The sequence below is a fragment of the Kogia breviceps genome, chromosome 18 (assembly GCF_026419965.1).
Source record: "Kogia breviceps isolate mKogBre1 chromosome 18, mKogBre1 haplotype 1, whole genome shotgun sequence".
Classification (NCBI taxonomy): domain Eukaryota; kingdom Metazoa; phylum Chordata; class Mammalia; order Artiodactyla; family Physeteridae; genus Kogia; species Kogia breviceps.
The window spans coordinates 16,493,926-16,513,228 of NC_081327.1; the positions used below are offsets into that span (position 1 = coordinate 16,493,926).

General features: G+C 59.3%; 1 protein-coding gene across 1 annotated transcript; it reads right to left on the bottom strand.

Moving 5' to 3' along the window:
* Positions 1–398: 398 nt before the first annotated feature.
* Positions 399–12,384, bottom strand: LRP3 (LDL receptor related protein 3). Its single transcript, XM_059045108.2, has 7 exons — positions 12,276–12,384; positions 10,322–10,369; positions 4,855–4,993; positions 3,227–3,441; positions 1,675–2,791; positions 1,288–1,420; positions 399–1,049 (listed from the first exon to the last, which is right to left on the bottom strand). The coding sequence occupies exons 1-7, from the start codon at positions 12,346–12,348 to the stop codon at positions 465–467; spliced, it is 2,310 nt and encodes a 769-aa protein (XP_058901091.1). The 5' UTR covers positions 12,349–12,384; the 3' UTR covers positions 399–464.
* Between the last annotated feature and the right edge of the window lie 6,919 nt (positions 12,385–19,303).

Genomic DNA, 19,303 nt, shown 5'->3' on the forward strand with positions numbered 1-19,303 from the left:
TGGGAGGACGGAGGAGGGTTCAGTGCCACCAGAGCGCCCACCATGGACTGGGTCTGATGTATCCATGTCCCTGTTCAGTCCAGGGACAGCTCTGGTGCCCCACAGGGTGAATGAAGGGAGAAGCCACAGGAAACATTCCAGGGAGCCCTGCCCTGGCCCTCCCGCTTCTCTGGAAAAGGATTCCCGGAATAGAGTCGGGGGAGGTAGGCATGGGCCCCAAGGTATCTTGTGTACCCTGGGGCCCTGCAGAGGGGGGGGCTCATCACTCCACCCTCGTCCCACGTTCAACCCCCACAGCCCCTGCCCATCACACCCAGCGGGGGGCCAGGGCGCTGATGCAGGAAGCTGGCTGGGCTTCTGGGAGGGCCTCCATAAGAAAGAAGGACACGGAGGCAGGGTAGAAACGACTGTGTATTCCCTGGTTACAAAGCGGGGCTGTGGCGGTCATCAGCGTGTCCGGCGGGTCAGCAGACCAGCAGGGCCTCGTCGTCACTGGCCTCCAACGTTGGGGAGCAGGGTGGCGGGGGGCTCCTGCAGATACCCAGTGGCTCTGGTGGGTGGGGGCCTAGGGTGCTGCCGGCAGTGGGGGCCGGGGGGTGAGGGCCCTGGGCCGAGCAGGACTCCCGAGGCATGTCCACAGGGGCTGGGTTGTCCACCAGAGGGTCCCTGCCGGCCTTTCTGTCCTTGTGCACTGGCCTGGCCTCTGGGTCCCGCAGGCCCGAGGGGGGTGGCACAGAAGGCCCCACCTCCGGTCCGTGGCTAGGGGCGCCGGGGGGCCCCTCCCCAGCTGCCCCTGGGCTGCCTGTGTCTGTTAGGGGTGCCGGGGGGTCTAGGCCAGCCCCCGGTGCCGGCTGGAGGAGCCCATCACCCAGCACCGTCTGTGAGGTGCGCGCGGCCGTCAGCAGCGGGATGTGTCCGCGCGGTGCCCGCGGCCGGTGAAAGAGCCGGTTCCAGAGGCGGCCGAGGCGGCGGCGGGAGGGCCCGCGGCGGGAGGCGTGCCGGCGCATCTGTCGCCGCATGGCCGTGCGAAGGTTCTGTAGCACCGAGGCCTGGAGGGTGGGGCGGCGGCTGAGGGGGCAGAGGTCAGCACGACCCCCGAGGACCCAGAGACCAACTTGTCCCCTCCCCGGCCATGGCCTGCTACGTCACCCTGTCCAGGCCTCATCTTCCGCCTCCCTCGACCCCTGGACCAGCCTGGCCGCAAGCTGTCCGACCTGGCCCCTCGGCCTCCCTGTCTTGGGTGTTTTCCGAGATCTGGCCGGTGGGGTCTCACGGCCTCTGGCTCACCTGTGACGCACTGTAGATGGGAAAGTCCTCCACGGGTGGAATGAGGCCCTGTGCGATGAGCTGCCCATAGGACGGGGGTGCCTCTCGCCGCACAAACTCAGCCTCCAGGCGTGTCATCTGGGTCTCAAAGGCCCTGAAAGCAAGGGCAGAAGGGCAGCATGGCGGGGCTGCGGGGACCCCCCCCCCCACTTCCCGCCTCCCACGGGGGCTCCGCAGCAGGACGTGGGACCCCGTCCTTCCATCCGGACATCCCGAGGTGCCCAGACCCGAGAAGCCCCGTGTGGATGGCCCGAGCCCCAGCTCACAAGCCCACAGTTGTACGAACAGTGAGCCCAGGGCCTCACTCCAGAGACAGGAAGAAAGCGAGGCTCTGGCCCCGCCGCCCACCTGTACTCCTGCGTGCGCAGGGAGTAGAGCTTGAAGGCGCAGCCCAGGGCGATGACGAGTAGCAGGCCGCAGACCAGGCTGCCGATGAGCGCGGCGGTGATGACCTTACGGGGCACGGCCGCCAGGCAGCCGTGCTCGTCGCTGCCGTCCTGGCAGTCCTCCTGGCCGTCACAGCGCCACGTCTCGAAGATGCACAGGTTGGTGCCACAGTGGAAGGTGCCCGGCTGGCAGGAGAAGCAGTTCTTCTCGTCGGCGCCATCGGGGCAGCTTTTCTGATTGTTGCAGCGGTCGGCCGGCGTGTAACAGAGGCCACTGCCACCCTCACAGGGGTACTGGTCGGGGGGGCAGGCGGGGCAGCCCTGCTCGTCCCGGCCGCTGGCACAGTGCCACCAGCCGTCGCAGCGCTGCGGCTCCGAGAAGCAGCCCTGCTCGCCCGTGTCCTCCACGTCACCCTCGCGGCTGCTCCCGCACGGCTGCTCCCACGGAAGGCAATAGCCCTTCACCTGGTAGGTGGCATTGAAGCCGTGGCCGGCGCTGCGGGCACGGGCGTGGTAGGCCACAGTGAGGCGGCCCTGGGCGGCCTCGAGGCTCACGGGCCGGTGGTTGCTGCGGTAGGAGAGCGTCTGCAGCAGGCGGTCCCCGCGCTCGCCCAGGCCCTCGTATACCTGCACGTAGTCATCGTAGCCCAGCCGCAGTTCCAGCTGCAGCAGCACGCGCCGTGGGTCCTGCGTGTCCACCAGCCACGTGCAGTGAAGGTCCGAGGGCCCACGGGCTGCACCGAACAGGTCTGGGGAGGCGAAGGAGCCATAGAAGCTGCCCAGGCGCCGGCCGCAGGCCAGGTCAGGACAGCCAGCCTCGTCGGAGCCATCGCCGCAGTCCTGAGTGCCGTCGCAGCGCCGCTCGGCGGGCAGGCAGCGTGTGGAGCGCGCCCCGCTGCAGGGGAAGGTGCCCCCGGGGCACAGGCTGCCCGGCGGCTCGGACGCGGGCGCCGAGCAGTTGCCCTCATCAGAGCCGTCGCCGCACTCATCCACGGTGTTGCACTGCCACGGGCCCGGCAAGCACTTGCCGTTGTCACAGTGGAACTCGTCAGCCTGGCAGGATGCCTGGCCCAGCTTCCCTGTGGGGTGAAGTGCATAGTAGAGACGGTCAGGGGCAAGCAGAGCTGCCCTCCAGTCTGGGGCCAGCAGCTGGCATGTGGTGCCCCCATCCCAGCAGAGCCTCTGCAGGGTCCAGGGAGAGGCAAGATCCAAGGAGAAGGGCCCTGGACTCTCCAGGGCCAACTGAGGGGCAGAGACCCTCCAAATGCCAGGGCAGGCATTTGAGCTGGGGGTAAGGGGTGAGCTCCCCACTCTGGCCAAGTCTATGAAGTGGGGTCAGTGACCTCGAGGGGCTCCAAGGCACCCTGAGGCAGCAACATGACCAGTCCCCATCCCAACACTGGGCTCCAACTGACAGGTCTGCTGGGGGAGACCCTGCAGGGTGCCGCCCTGGCCCCCCCAGGAGCCCATGTGCACACACTGAGGTGCCCTGTCCGCCCTACCACCGGCATCACCTCGGATGTATGAGAGACGGAAGCCCTGGGCCTGGCCGGAGCTGGAGGCGTCCGAGTGGAAGAAGATCCAAACGTGGTCCCGGGCAGAGATGAAGGCGGGCGGGGTGGCGGAGCCACAAAGCCGGAAGGCCTCCTGGCGGGGCGGGGCCGCTGGGCCCAGCATAAGCCAGTCCAGGGAGCATTGGTGGGACTCCTCCACGTCAAAGTTGCGGAAGCTGCAGGGGGCCGAGAGGGCCGCCGACACGGGTGGGTGGCCAGGGACCAGCAGGGAACGGTCATGCCTGAGCTCACGGCAAGGACGGCCAGTCCCACAGTCCCTCCTCTCCTCCACTCCCAGCTGCTCAGTTGGCCCTCCAGGGGTCTGAAGGTGGCTCCATGAAGAATCAGGACAGCGTGGACAGCCTGGGTCATGTCAGCCCCAGGGCAGCCTTTCCACCCTCAGTCAGCACACACACACACACACACACACACACACACACACACACACACACACACAAACACACACATGGCACCCCAACCCAAGGCCCAGGTGGAGGGGGAGGCAGGAGCCCCATCGTAGGCAATTCCCTCCACTTACACTCTCCCCTGAAGGACAAGGCCCAAGGGTTCAGATCCCCACCATGCTGGCTCTGCTGGGACAGACACTGCACAAATCCCAGGCTTGTACACTGAAGGGACCCGTGCGCACCGGTCTGGCCTAGGCTGGGGCTGGGGCACAGCTCAGCACCTGGGGAGAAACACTGGCCCTGCACCCCCTGGCCCAGGCTGTGGGATAAACAGAGCCATGGAGTACTCTAGAGGTGGCCAGGAAGGGTGGAGTCTTTGAAGAGACTCCCAGAGGCCACAGGGAAACGGGCACAGACACCAATGGTGCCCATCACGTCCCTGTGCCTTGGAGCGACTGGGGGCTTCCGGGCTTTGCATTTAGGAGAGGGACTCCCCATGACCTCCCCAGTCCAGGGGTCCAGCCTCGGTTCCACCATCTGGTCACCTCACCCCGTTTCCCTCTGCATGTCCCCGCAGCTCAAGCGCCTGGGTTCCTGCCTGGTCCCCTTTCCTGCCGAGACCACCCCAAGGTCCCTGGGGAAAACGTGCTCTGGGCTCAGTGCCAGCCTGGCCTCAAGCCACCCCTGCAGGACAGACAGGACACCTCTGCCACCTCACAGACAGCTGGGCCATGCCCACCAGTCCCAAGGCTCCCCTCCCTGGCAGGCCTGAGGTGACGGACAGCCCCACAAGCCCACGAGAGAGGCTCAGGGCAGGACGAGGCCCAGGTCTGGGCAGCCAGCACCAGAGGCCCACACTCACATGCTCACGTGCACCCACATGCATACAACTCATACATGTGCACATGTAGACTCACACACGTACTTGCACACATACACATCTGCTCACTCGTGCCCACCACACCTATCCACACACGTGCTCACACACGCACACACACCTGTCCTTTATACCTGCTCAGATGGGGCTCGCGCACATACACGAGCACACGTGAGTGCTCACACGTGTGCACACACATCTGGCCGCCGTGCTTGCCATATGCCCTCACATGCACACCATCACACTCACATTCAGTGTGTGTAGGCCCACATCGGTTCCCTCTGACACCCCTGGGGCCCCCATACCTGATGGTGATCATGTCCCCACGGTCGCCCTGGATGTACCAGCTGCAGTTGGTGCCCGGTGGGTAGTTGAGGGGCCAGGCTGGGCTGTAGATGACACCGCGTCGTTCCGTGTGCTGCTCCAGTTTCCCGCTGCAGGCGGCTGTCAGGAGAGGAGGCTGAGAGGTGCTAGCCTCACCTTTGGGTGGGAGGGGGTAGGGAGGGAGGGGGACACTTGAGCCCCCCATGGCTTGAGCACAGGCCTTCCCCGGGGTGGGATCAAGGCCAGCCAAGGTGGTCATGGCCAAGAGGAAGGCCACAGCTCGAGACTTCACGGAAGTGGTGTGTATGGCGTGGGCCAAGGAGGGCCCACCTTGTGCCCCAGAGCCGAGGTCTTATCCCTCATCCCCGGCAGGGCTGGGAGCGAGCCCACCAACTCCCCTTGGTGCCTCAGTGGAGAATCCTGCAGCCCTAGGCGCAGGCAGACCCACTACGGTTCCCTGCCTGTTCCCCTCCTCCCGCCCCAGGGCTGACTAAATACAGGCCTCAGCCCGGGAGGGAAGGGGCTTTGCTCACCCAACACATATTTACTGAAGACCTACTATATGGCAAGCACAAGCGGTAGGCATGCTCGTAAGACAGGCAAAAGCCTGGCTCTGTGGAGCTCACAGGCTGGGGAAGGAGCAGACAGACCATGCAGATACCCTGGGTAAAGTGAAGATTATAAAACAGGCCTGAAAGGAGGACCCGATGTCCCAAGGTGGCTGGAAATGCAGGCTGGGTCTGATGGCACCTTGTGTGGCACTTGGGTTTTATCCTGAGCATAAGTGGGAAGCCACCAGGGGTGGATGTTGTAACCAGATGAGGAAACTGAGGCTCAGAGAGGGTGAGTGAGCTGCCCATGGCCACACAGCAGGCAAGTCAGGGCCCACCCTGGTCCTCTAACGGGCTCGGCCTCTCACTGCCAGCCTTGAGCCAACGCACTGATGAAGTGTCCACCGTACACTGTGTCAGGGACGAGCTCAGGGCATCACGCCAGCCAGCACGGGTGACAAGTGCCTCTATGCCCAGCCCCACCGGCCTCACTTTACCCACATCATTACACGTGCCCTCTGCTTCCCAGCTGAGCCCACCCAGCCTGAAGGCGGCAAACCCTGCCCCGGTGTGCCCTGGCCTTCCCAGGACCAGGAAGGCCCTGCACTTGGCTGCCCCCACCCCTCACAGCCCCTCCGTCATACTTCTTCATCTGACCTTCACGACAGCCGGCAGCACAGGTGGGGCCCGTTATACAGATGGAGAAACTGAGGCTTGGGGAGACAAATGACGACGCTTTTCCCGAGCCCGGCAATACCACCTCCTCTCTCCCACTGCACCTGGCCCCTTCCACCGTTGCCCTGGAAGTAGGGTCTCTCTGCTAGCTCTCAATAAGACTCTGAAACCCCAAAGGGCTCAGGTACAGAAGGGAGAGTGAAAGCCCTCCAGCCACCTCCCACAATCTCAGGAGGGTACACGCGGAGGTCCGGGTGATCCAATACTGTGACGAGCAGGGAGTTAACCCCCGGCGACGGCTCACAGGAGCATCAGGGGACTAGAAGAGAAACACTCACCCTGACCCTAAAGCGAGGCTGACCACGCTCAGGTCGCCATCAGAGCGACAGTCGTGGGTCGGCGAGGTACCAGCCAGGGTTCTCTGCTTGGCACTCAGTGTGGCCTGGGAGGACAGCCTCCCTGAGCCTCAGATTTCTCACAGCCCAGGAGGGTAAGGACTAAACAAACGGAGGGGCGGCCAGGGGCCTGGGCAACGTGTGCCCTGTGACGGGTGAGGCCGCCGGCGTTATGGGCCTCACAGAGACGCTGGGTGCTGACCTGGGGACACCCTGGGAGGCGTGAGGTTATGAAACCCAGAAGAGGCTTCTCCTCCTACAGGGTGCTGGGTGGGAGGTTCCCAGGCAGGGCTGGGAGCACATCTTCCCCCCACACTGAATCTCTAAAGCAGAGGTTACACCTGGAGTTGGAGGCTCCACCAGCCAGTGTGGGAGTCACCCCCTGTCCCCTCCACCCCCAGGACAAGGCCTGAGGCAAAGCAATACCGACCCTGGCCCAGAGGCTTTCCCTATGGGATGGAGCACTCGTGGGGGCCGGATTTCCCACACTGGCCAGGGAAAGCCAGGCCCGCAAGGACCTGTGTCTGGCCCTTCTTTCATGAGTAGGGAAGCCTGTCTCTCCAACCACCAGCCTAGCCAGGAGCAGATGACTGGACAGCTGCCAGCCCAGCTCTGCCTCTCAGCAAAGCCCCTGACAACACATCCCCCAAACAGCCTCACTCCTGAGTGCCCCCTGGCTGCCCCAGAAATTCTCACGTCGGGGGCAGCAGTGTCACTCAGTCACTGTTTATTCTTCTCCAAAGGGGGCCACAGAGACCCTGATTTCTGCAACCGTCGGCCTGGCCCGTGCAAGGTGACCGTGGAGCAGGAGGGAGGCCGGAGTCCTTGCAGGGCCCCAGACCGGACGCTGCGTGGCCGCGGGCCTGGAGGGCATCGTCAGCTCAGACCACCGGCCCCAGGCTTTCTAGTTTCTGTGACGGCAGGCCTCACCTGCATTCCACCACCACCCCAGTACCCAAGCACAGGCAGGGTAAAGAGCCTCGTGACTCCAGTCCTGGGGTCCACACTGCCACATACACCGTTGCACCTAGGCCCCAGCTTGTCCATCAGTGAAATGGAGTCAGTGGGTGCTGCTTATCTCAGGGTGGCCGGGAGGTCTGGGGAAGCAGCAGTCTCTAGGCAGACGTGTGTGCGCGGGGTTGAGTAGGGGGGATGCCCATGGGAAGTGAGGGTCGCGATGGGGTGTGTGATGATGGGCGGGCAGCAAGGGAAGCTGGGAGATACTGATGCAGGGTGGAGGGTCTTGGAGGGTGTTGAGGAGCAGTCAGAGAGGCGTGTCTGAGCTTAACTGGAGGTGACCTATGTTCACTCGGGCAGAAGATGGCTCGGCCCTCGGGTCAAGGTGGCTTGCTCAAGGGGGCAAGGGATGACTGGGCACTTTTAGGCCAGTGACCTTTCCTGGTCCAAAGAGACATCAAATACTCCTGAGAGGGTACAAGCAAGGCCTGAGGACGCGCAGCGTACAGATCCGGTTTCCAGGGGCCGTCGTTACTCCGGACAACGTGCTGGTGTAACCAATGACAGGGAGCTGGGAGCCCCACCAAAGCACCTGGGCGCAGCTGCCAGGTGAGGGGAGAAGAGCCTGAAGACCCTGCCCAGGCTCACCACCCCGCCGGGTCACAGCGGCCCCACGGCGGAGCCCAGAGTCTGGGTGCGGGAGGTGGGTGGCCCGACACGGTTAGTGCCTGACCTGGGGCAGGACGGGGTCTGAGAGGCAAAAACCCATGAGGTTCCCGGGCAGCCCAGCTGGGCCCTCCGGGGGGTCTGAGCCCAGTGAGGGGCGGGAAGGGGCAGGCCAGACAGCGATGATGATCTGGCCTCCTCCCCGTAGGAATCGCAGGGAAACCCTGAAAACTGCAGCCGCATGAAGCTTTGGGTGGAGGGAGGCACCTCTGGCAGCACGAACTGGTCTCCACTTCCCTCAGCAATGCTAGAGGGTCAGCGATGGGCTCCAAGACAGCCCCAGCCCCAGACCACCACCTGTGGCCGCACAGGACACCGGGGGGTGCCAGGCACAGGCAAACTGGACCCTGCTGGCAGCCAAACATGAGGATGGAGCTGGATGGCTGTCTTTCCTGGATCTAGGAGTGGACCTTGTCCCTGGAGCATTTCTTTTCTAAATGTCTAGCCACATGCCCACCCACTACACCAGCAGGAGGGCTGGCCTGGGCTCACATTTTTAAGACCTGACACCCTCACATCCCCTTCCCCCATGCCCACTCTCTACCATAGCCACAGACACCTGACCCAGGTGAGGCCAGTCAGTCTTCTCCTGGAAATTGGGATGGGGAGACTGGGTGGTTAGCTGTGGGGGCCAGGGCGCCAGGCAGGGCTGAGGCTGGCTCAGTGCTGAGCAGGGCAGGGCCCTGGGCCAGCAGAGTCAGCAGAGGAGACCAGGCTGCCGGGAGCAGGTGCTGGTGGGCAGGGAGAAGGGAGGCTGAGGGTGCGTCTGAGAGACGGGCCCGGGAGAGCAGCTTCTGTGGACCCTGAGCCTGCCCACCCCAGGGACCGCAGCCAGCAGAGAGCCCTCTCCCTGAGCCAGCCTCAGTGGGTTTCTGCTGCAAGCCGGGCCCTGAGCAGAACTAGAAACCCCAGGTACCTCCTGCCCCACGATGCAGCTCAGCACAGAGCGAACAAGTCCGCGGCGCCCGGACTCCAGCTCCCAAGGCCCTTAAGGTGTCTCACGGTGGCACCGAGGGCCACAGGGGCCTGGGCCAATGCATTCGCCAGCCCCTGGCAGCCCCCTCAGCAAAGGACAAATGCTCCTGGTGGCCTCAGCCTCCCTCCCGCCCCTGGCAGCCTTTGCTGTCCTCGGCACTAGGCCCAAGCACAAAGACGGCCAGTGGATGGACGGACCCACGCGGACAGGCAGGAGGCAGCCGCGGAGTTCTAACTGTGTTTTCTTAGACTCCATATGTCTATTTGGCCTCCACTAACCACAGGGCCAAACTATCGGCCAAAGTGTTTACCTCTCTCCTGCAAACCGGTTTGCCTGAAACTGGTCTTTCCTGGGCAGACTGGCTGATCCGAGGCTGAGTCTCCTCACTGCCTTCTTATCTAACTCACACACCAAGCGAATATTTCATCCCAGGGTCAGGTACCAGGCACCGAGAGACCACCCCCAGAGCCCAGAGCCCTCGAGAATTATTCAAATTAGCCAGTCCTAAGCTGCTTCCCCTGCCCTGCCTTGCCTTTCCCACTGAGACTCCAATCAAGGCTCTGGCCTAGGCCTTCCCCTCACTCCTATGTCTGCCTTGACCAAACCTGGTATTTCCCCTGTGACCCTATGTGGCATGGCACGCGCCCTCCTCACAAGACACATAAGTAATGAATCCCTCCATCAATGGCTTTGGTCTGTCAGTGCTGTCACTCAGCCATATCTTTATCAGCTAAATCCCAGGCATAATTTTAAAGCAGGCAGGCAGCTCATGGCGCCCCACGGCCCTCCGGGAACCTGACAGCCTACAGGAAGCACATCCAACAATTGTGTGGGCTGTGACAGTTTCCTAGCGGTATTAGGCCACCATGTGCCAACGCTGTGCTGAGCACCTTACCTCATTTGCCCATTTAACCCTAATAAGCAGGCTTTGGGGTAGGGCCTGTTATTGCACCCATTTTACAGAACAGGAAACTGAGACTCAGAGAGGTGTAAGTTTGCCCAATGCCAGACAGCTCCTTTGTGATGCATAAAAGAGTCCCAGGAATTGAGGTAGAAGAAGGCCAGGTGACCTCAGGGGTGGAACCAGGATCCTGAAGGCTGGTACTCAGAGGTCACTAAGCCAGGAGGGCGGGGAGGAAGGGAGGAAGGGGAGAAGCATCTTACTCACCTAGGGCAGGAACAGCGCTGCTGAGCCGCCCGGTGAGAACAATGTTCACTGCAGGAGACACAGAGAGAGTTCAGTGGATTGGGGGAGGGGGGTGGCTCTTGAGGCTCAAGCACCTGGGGCACAGGACAACACAGCCCAAACTCCAGGCCGGTTCTCTTCATCTCGCAGGGTAAGGCCACAGAGACTTGTGCTTCCACCCCATTCCCGCTGGGATGGGCAGACGCGAGAACCTCGGGGATCTCAGCACCCACCTGAACACCCACAGCGGAAGAGAGCAGGGTGCAGGCCTGACTGCGCCAGACAGCTCCTGCCACTCGCCGCACTTGGGAATTCTAACTTACTTGGGACGGGGTGTGTTTCTGTTTCCTCTCAGGCTTGGAAACCATGGGCTTGGCCCATCCTTCAGAGAGAGGCCCTTGCTCAACCTGGGCAGGGGACCTGCTTGTCAAGGGGGCTCCTACCACCCTGTAGGGCTTCCTCCCTCTGAGGGGCCTCTCCAGCCAGGGAGGGAGGGAAACAGTTCTGATTACATCCATTTTACAGGCACTCACAGCTAACAGTGTTCAAGGTCCTCCTCACTGTGCCATGCTGACCTTGAGAAGAGAGGCAAAGAATTTGCCTGCCACCTACCCCTTCAAGTACCCACCACCATGGGATTTGCCTTTGCTTTCATCTAACTGCTTTCCCGCAGGAGTTATGGGAACGGAAGATATGGGCAGACTCAACTTCCAGGGGTTCAGGGTGCCTCCTTCCCCAACATCAAGGATGCCAAGGGAAGCAGAGAGCATCTCTGCAGGGGTCAGCCCCCATCTGGTGAGGAAGCAGGGCCAGTTGCCCCGTAGCAGGACACGCAGGCTCTGCTGGGCAGAGCCTATGCCTCATCTGGGCAGCAAGGGCCTTGGGAAGGCCAGAGGGTCTGCCCCTTGCCTTGCTCCCTGGGGAAGCCCAGCACCCAGCAGCACGTCACCACTGACAGATTGGGGAGTGGGCACTCTGGGGGCCGTGGCCTTTGCTGAGACCTGCTCACACAGCTAAGGCAGGGGCCTCCCCCCAGCTCCTGGGTTCTTGGGGGTAGAGGAGGGTGCAACCTAAAATGAACAGGCTTCTTTTTTACTGTCATATCAGTGGCTTCAACCAACCTATCAGGGTTACAGAGCCTTCACTAATGACACCATAGGGTGTCCCCTAATGACCCGGGGCTTAGATAATGGCCTCCCTCCTTCATCATGGTAAATAAAGGAGCCATGTGGCTTGAGGATTTAACTCCTTCCTTCCCCTCTCCCCCACACAAGGCCCTGGAAAGGTGGACAGAAAAACTCCAGTAGGGCTGGAGGGGTGCCAGGACTGGATGGGTCCCTCGGGCCTCCCCAGACACACCACCTGGGCTGATGAGGCCTGCCCCGCTGGGTCTGTGAAGCCACAAAGGGAAAACAGGAGTCATTCTAGCAGCTGCCTCCTGCCCGGCATCCTGATCCCGGCTCCGGCTAGCTCCCGCCCCCAACCCACTCTGGACAGGAAATAGTTCCTTGTTGAGGGGGCCACCGGCCCCAGCCCAGCTGGCTTCGCCTTTGTCCGCAGCTCCAGAGGCCCCCGACCCCCCATCGCCACCAGGCTAAGCACGAGCAGCCCAGGCAGAAAGACACTGCCTGCCAACCCAGGCTCCTGCACAGCGGGCCGCCCTGCGCACCGCTCACCCGGGCTCCCGGACGCTCTTCCGAGCCGGGCGGGAGCCGGGGCTCCGCGGCCGGAGGCGCCCTCCCAGGCCTACGACCCCAGCAGGCCGGGGTCCTGGGGGCCGAAGTCTCCGCGGCCTCCGGCGGAAGCTCTCGCAGTGCCCGCTCCGGGAACTCCTGCCGCAACCGGGGGAGAGGGGCGTCCCGGGTGCGAACAGGGAGAGGTGCGGAGCTACAGAGGCAACGGGACAGACCCCGGCGTGCCCGCGCGGCCCACTCACCCAGGCAGACGACGGCGAGCTGCGCCCGGGCGCCCGGCGCCCCCTCCGGCCCCGCGGCTGCCCGCTTCTCCATGCCGGGGCCGGGCGGCCGCCCGCGGACGCCGCCTCCTGCCCCGCGCCTGCGGCTCCGGCTCGGGCTCGGGCTCGGGCTCGGGCTCCCGCGGCGGCTGCGGCCCGGGTGCGGGCGGCGGCTCCGGAGGCGACTTTGTGAGGCGGCGGTGCAGGCCCGCAGCGCGTGCGGGGCCACATCGGCCGCGGCGTCACGGGCCCCGCGGGGGCTCAGCGGCGGCCGCCAGGGAGGACCCCTGCCCGCCGCTGACCCCGCGCCCCGGGCGCCGCGCCGCGGCCGGCCTGTGCCCGGGGGCCCCCGGCGTGCCCATGCCCCGCGGCGTGCAGCCCGCCCGGTCCTGGCGTCCCCCGGCCACCCCGCGCTGCTCCCAGCCCGCCCGGCCGGTGCCGCCGGTGGAGCGTCAGCGGGTCTGTGGGTCCTGCCTCCCGGCCCCTCGCCCGCCTGAGCCCGGAGGCCGCGCCGCGCCAGCCACGTGACGCGCCCGCCGAGCCGCAGTGGCGCTGGCAGGACGGGTGCTGGCTGCTGGGGCGGGCCGGGGGCGCGCGCCCCGCCTCGGGTGCTGGACAGCTCCGCGCAGGCGGCCCCCGGCCAGTGCGTGCCCTCCGGCCCCTGAGCCTGGCTCCCCAAGCCGCCCTCCTCGCCGCCCAAGATTCGATCCCTCCCGGAGTCGGCTGTGATGGGAGGGGAGGGAAGGGATGATGGGTAGAGGGTAGCAGAGAAAGGGGCTACGCGGGGCTGGTTAGGGGCGGAGGGAAGGACGGCGCGTGGCGGCGCAGGACTAAGGCCTGTCTTCCGCGTGAGGTTCTTGCCACTCCGACCTGCCCCCCTCATTTGCTACAACCCAAGTAGCGCTGCCACAACCCTGAGATGAATCGCTCTGCGCAGAGCGAGGCCTGTGAGGGGACATTGGTGACCACTCTAAGAGGCCCTGAGCCCACCCGGTCATCCCGACAAGCACTGGGAGATGGAGAGGAGGCCTAGTTTTCCAGGCTTGGGGCCCCGTCTGGGAGAGTTCTGGGCCCAGTAGAAGCAGAAACCGGGGAAACGGTTTGAGGAGGCCATATAGGGTTAAGCAGGGCCAACCCTCCTTCCGAGACTGATGTGAAACCAGAGGTCCCCAAAGGTTCCCTCCCTGGCGTGGGAGGCTTGGCATAGCCTGTCCCGCCTGCCCTGATGGAGGCTCAGGACCCCTCTCCCCCTCGATTTTCCCTGTTTAGGAAAGAAGGTAGAGAGACACATGTTATATTAGTGAACACTCTAGACAGAGTAACTCAACTAACTCATTTTCACCGTGCAGGCCAACTGGATTTTAATTTTTTAAAATTTGGAAAAAAACCCACAACTTTTAGGTTTTCTCTCTTTCCTTGTTCTCTGTCTTCTAATTCTTCTGGTGATTTTTCCAAAGCAGACTTCTCCTTGGGAGATGTATTAAAGGGTTTAAAAATCAAATAATGGGGCTTCCCTGATGGCGCAGTGGTTGAGAGCCCGCCTGCCGATGCAGGGGACGCGGGTTCGTGCCCCGGTCCGGGAGGATCCCACGTGCCGCGGAGCGGCTGGGCCTGTGAGCCGCGGCGGCTGCGCCTGCGCGTCTGGAGCCTGCGCTCCGCAACGGGAGAGACCACAACAGTGAGAAGCCCGCATAACGCAAAAAACAAAAAAAAAAAAAAAAAAAAATCAAATAATGGGATAAATGACTCATTTATGGTAAAGAGCACCAGCCTGCTGTAATTTGGTTTCAGAATTTCCTCAGGCTGCTGATCGCCTTGCCCTGGGTGTTTACATTCAGCAGAAGTTGGGACACTGACAGTGAAGACCTGCAGTTTTGTTTCCATTTGAAGATGATTTCTACTTCCGTGTATGTTTTGCAAGCTCTATAAGGAATCCAGGGTTGAGGCCAATGCCCTGGGGAGTCCTAGTGGAGCCTGCAGCAAAAAGAAAAATGTGAGCCCGTATATACACTTACCAAACTATCAAATATCAAATGTCTTGAACCAAGTGGGAAAACATGGCTACACGTAAAGCTCCAAGTGGCCCAGTCTGCTCACACCCTGCTGTCAACCCTTATAATCCCACCCGGCAGGGGTCAGGCAGGTCAGGAACCTCAGGCCGGTTGGAAACTACTCTTCCCACCGCACAGTAGAGCAGGGTCATAAAACAACAACAACCTAACTTTATTTAAACTTCTGATAATTTGTTCAGCATGAATTTTTTTTTTTTTTTTTGGTACGCGGGCCTCTCACTGTTGTGGCCTCTCCCGTTGCGGAGCACAGGCTCCGGACGCGCAGGCGCAGCGGCCATGGCTCACGGGCCCAGCCGCTCTGCGGCATGTGGGATCTTCCCGGACCGGGGCACGAACCCGCGTCCCCTGCATCGGCAGGCGGACCCTCAACCACTGCGCCGCCAGGGAAGCCCTCAGCATGAATTTTTTTGCATTTAGATTTTTTTAAAATGTAACTTATCTTGATTACTGGGGTTTTTTGGGCACAACCTTAGCCCCCCTGCCCATATTGAGACCTTAGCTATCTGATACCCCTTTCCGGTTTAGTCTCACAGTGGTCTAGTGCCCTCTACAGGCTGCCGCCCCAGGCAGGGCCCGCTCTAGGGGTCCCCAGTGTAACCCTGGCTCAGTCCTCTCCCCCAACACTTCTCACTACTTCTGCAGCAGTTCCTGGAAGCCTAATCTCTGTGGTAGGACTCGACATCCTGGCTGCAGTCACTGGGTCCCCCTCAACTTTTTAACAAACATTCTACCTTGGCTTGATTGTATCCGGGAGGTTTGTGTCCCTCACAACCCCAAATCTTCCAGCTACTGGAGAATTTAGTACTGGAAAGAGGGTGATGCAAGTAACAGACCCTGAGAACATGCAGACTGGTTGGGGCCGACAAGGGAGCAGTGGGGCAGAGGGGGATCCAGGTGGGGAGTCAAGGTCCTCCTGGCAGGAAGCTGGCCTTCCCAGTTAGGAGGAAGCAAAGCTGCTGTCCTTCACACATGTCTCATGAGATTCAGACTGTGGGCCACTGAGGCCTTCAGAAGCAGAGAGGAGAAGGAAGGGGCATGGAGGTGTCCCACATAAATCCCTGTCTGGAAGAACCCACTTACCAAAATGCAGGCACAAACTCAAACCGGCTCTTACCCAGCTGGTTGCTGAACACTATGTAGAGGATGCCAAGTTGGATGGTAATTGTCTTTCTTTTTTTTTTTTTTTCTATTTTGGCCATGCTGCACGGTTTGCAGGATGTCAGTTCCCTGACCAGGGATTGAACCTGGGCCACAGCAATGAACACACCGAATCCTAACCAATAGACCACCATGGAACTCCTGGTAATTGTCTTTCTTGATCTCAAATAGTTAATTTCATTGAGGATCAAAGGCCAAATATGGCTTTGGCAAGCCAAGCTGGAACAAGGGCTTATGACCACCTGGTCCAGGTTTACTGCAAGTGACTTCCAGGCGGGCCAACTCTTCATTGTCCAGACACCTCCCACTCTGCCATCTGCACCTTCCCTATTGTGCCCGGCTCAGTTCTGGCTGCATCATTTACTGAGTCAATAATTTCTACTCCAATCCCCCAGGGCCAATCCCTCACTAAGTCCTGATAGCTCGTCCCCACAATGTATCTCTAATCTACCCACTTCTCTTTACCACCAGGCCACCTCCCTGGTCCGTTCCACCATCTCCTCTCTCTTGGGCCTCCTACATGGTCCCCTGCCTCCCAATCAACAGCTCACATTTTTAACATGCAAAGTGGACCATGCTCCCTGCAGAAAATGCTCCAGGACGGACTTTAAAGTTTTTAACCTGAGCTTTGTGATCCTGTGGGACTAGCCCTGCCTACTACCTCTCCAAGCCCCCTCTCCACCCAACTCGTTCTGGCCTCAGAACGTTTCCACCCTTCCCAGAGCTAATTTCTACTCTTCCTTCTTGGCCAGGAGAACAGTCAAGAAGCAGAGCCAGAGAGCATTTGGAGAGACAGTCTAAGCCCTGTGAGCAGCCCCTCCAGTGTGTGGACATTCTGACTGACCCCACGTGTCCAGGGCCCTCTTGGAGAGAAGCACTCCAAGCACCTGAGGCCAGCCACTCACTCGAGCCAGTGGTGGAGGGATTGTTCTGTATTCATTTAAGATAAGTCTCTCCATTCCCTGGTGGCGCAGTGGTTAAGAATCCGCCTGCCAATGCAGGGGACATGGGTTCATTCCCTGGTCCGGGAGGATCCCACACGCCACAGAACAAGTAAGCCCGTGAGCCACAACTACTGAGCCTGTGCTCTAGAGTCCATGCGCCACAACTACTGAGCCCGCATGCCACAACTACTGAAGCCCGTGTGCCTAGAGCCCGTGCTCCGCAACAAGAGAAGCCACCACAATGAGAAGCCGGCACACCACAATGAAGAGTAGCGCCCACTTGCTGCAACTAGAGAAAGCCTGCACGCAGCAACGAAGACCCAGTGCAGCCAAAAATAAATAAATACATTTCTTAAAGGTTTAAAAGATAAGTCTCTCCTTGGGCAGAAACCATCCTCAGACACTTTATAAGATCCCTCTGGGACCCAGCAGAGGAGCCTCACAGGACAGGGCCTTCTCTATGGCTATTTTGCTCTCATATACATTAAAATCCGTGTTTCTCAAATGTGTGAGCCATTTAGGTAAAAACTAACACGAAAGCCTGCAACTGTGGGATTTCTGAACGGCAGTTAATGTTGTACAACTTTGAAATAAGATGGTGGAAGGACAGGAGAGGAAGCAAGAAGAGAAAGAGTAGCTTTAGAGAAAGGGAATTAAAGTTTATTTGCATTAAAAACACTAGAAATATCAAAACCACAATGAGATACCACTTTACATCTATTAAGATAGCTATTATAAAAAGAAAGAAAGAAAGAAAATAACAAGTGTTGGCGAGAATGTGGAGAAGTTAGAACCCTAGCACGTTGCTGCTGGGAACGTAAAATGGTGCAGCTGCTGTGGGAAACAGTCTGGCAGTTTCTCAAAAGGTTAAATATAGAGCTACCATATGATCTAGCTAGTCCACTTCCGGGTATATACCCCAAAGAAGTGAAAGCAGGAACTCCAGGAGACGTTTGTACACTCGTGTTCATGGCAGCATTATTCACAATAACCAACAGGTAGAAACAACATAAGTGCCCAGTAATAAATGAATGGATAAACAAAATGTGATCGAGATAGATAGATACAGATATAGATATAATGGAATATTATTCAGCCTTAAACAGGAAGGATGTTCTGATACATGCTGCAACATGGATGAACCTTGAGAACATTACGCTAAGTGAAACAAGCCAGTCACCAAGGGACAAATACTGTGTGATTCCACTTATATGAGGGACCTAGAGTCATGAAATTTATAGAGACAGAAAGTAGGAAGGTGGTTGCTAGGGGCTGGAGGGAGGAATGAATAGGGAGTCATTGATTAACAGGTACGGCGTTTCAGTTTGGGAAAATGAAAGAGCTCTGGAGATGGATGGTGGTGACGGTGACACACAATGTGAACGTACTTAATGGCACTGAACTACACACTTAAAAATGGTTAAAATGGTAAATTGTGTGTAATGTGTATTTTACCACAATTTAAAAATACTAAAAAATAAACTGGCAAAGTTCAGGGTTGTGACACCATTTGCACTGGGCTCTGTGGGGTGAGTGCGCCAGCCTGAGTTGCTGCTTTGGATTTAGTGTGGCTCGATACTGGAGGCTCCCAGAACCTTGGTCTGCCAGGGGTGATGGGGGAAGAGCAGGGCTCAGAGCTGAGCACCTCCTCCGCCCTGTGCGCTGCCCAGGCGTCCCAGCCACAGCCCAGTGACGGGCCGCATCTGCAGGCACATCTGGTGATGGGCTCAGCACGGCGAAGTGCATCTAGCCATAGACACTCTGCAAGCCATTGCTGCTTCTTCCAACTTTAAGAGAATAATAGAATAATAGCCGTAAAGTCATTTCACCTTCAGTACCGAGCGGTAATTTTCAAATTATAGGCCTGGAACAGTGATAGTAAGTATGAAGTATGTTGTAAAAGCACCATTCCAAAAAGAAAAAAAAAGATTTTACTGCAATCAAAAGGTGAATGCCAGGTCACCCCCTTACTTTACATAACCCTCTCCACTGTAATTTTGAACAAGGAGTGTGGTTCCAATTTTCAATCAGAAAGCTCCCCTCAGCCTTGCTGAACTACTCAGAAGTGCCCTGAAACAATCATCATTTGTATATTGATTTGGGGGAGAATCAATCCAATTCAGTCCACCTCACTAAATTATTAATGGAGCAAAGTACATCAGAACCCCGAGGTAGGTTAACAGATACTGCTTGTTCTTTAACCGTGTTGCTGCCACGGGAATAAAGGTGACAGGTTGAGAGCCTGAGTCCAGAGGCGCGTGTGCAGATCTGGGAAACCCAAGGCAGGAAGGATAGACTAGAAAAGCCATGGAGACAAGCCCTCACATCCCAAAGTGTCTCCTTCGTGGTCAAGGTCAAGAGAGTGGAGGCCAAGCTCACTTCCAGCACACGTGGGAGATGAAATCAGCCCACTGAGGGACTCCGGGTGGCTCCTAGGGAAGCCACACGTCCCTGTTAGAGCTCCTAGGACTCCTGGGGGACACATGGGGGGCCTAGTGCGGTGCTGCTGACTCGCCAGGGCTCAGAGGACCCCTCCTCTACCATGGTGGACAGTGAACCTTTATTATGGACTTAATGGTTGTATTTAAGTCAACTCATCTTACTTAAGTATTACTGCTTCATTTTACTTAAGTATTTACTTAAGCTATCTCTATATAACTATAACTATAAGCATAACCCAAACAAAACATTGCCCGTTTTGTTGCCTGCATCCCTGTTTTCTCTGTCTCTGTTTCTCTGTCTCTGTCTTTCTGTCTATTAATCTCCACCAAGGAGAGTTAGGAAGAAGGCTAGAGCATTCATGACACACTAGCTTCAAAGCAAAGATGTTCTCCTC

What these genes read in the sequence shown, in the direction of transcription:
- LRP3 (XM_059045108.2), bottom strand. Translation starts at nt 12,348, where the DNA reads ATGGAGAAGCGGGCAGCCGCGGGGCCGGAGGGGGCGCCGGGCGCCCGG. An exon ending in CAGCGCTGTTCCTGCCCTAG is followed by an intron (nt 4,994 to 10,321) that starts GTGAGTAAGATG and finishes CTCTCCTGACAG; the next exon opens with CCGCCTGCAGCGGGAAACTG. An exon ending in GGGGACATGATCACCATCAG is followed by an intron (nt 3,442 to 4,854) that starts GTATGGGGGCCC and finishes GGCCCCCTGCAG; the next exon opens with CTTCCGCAACTTTGACGTGG.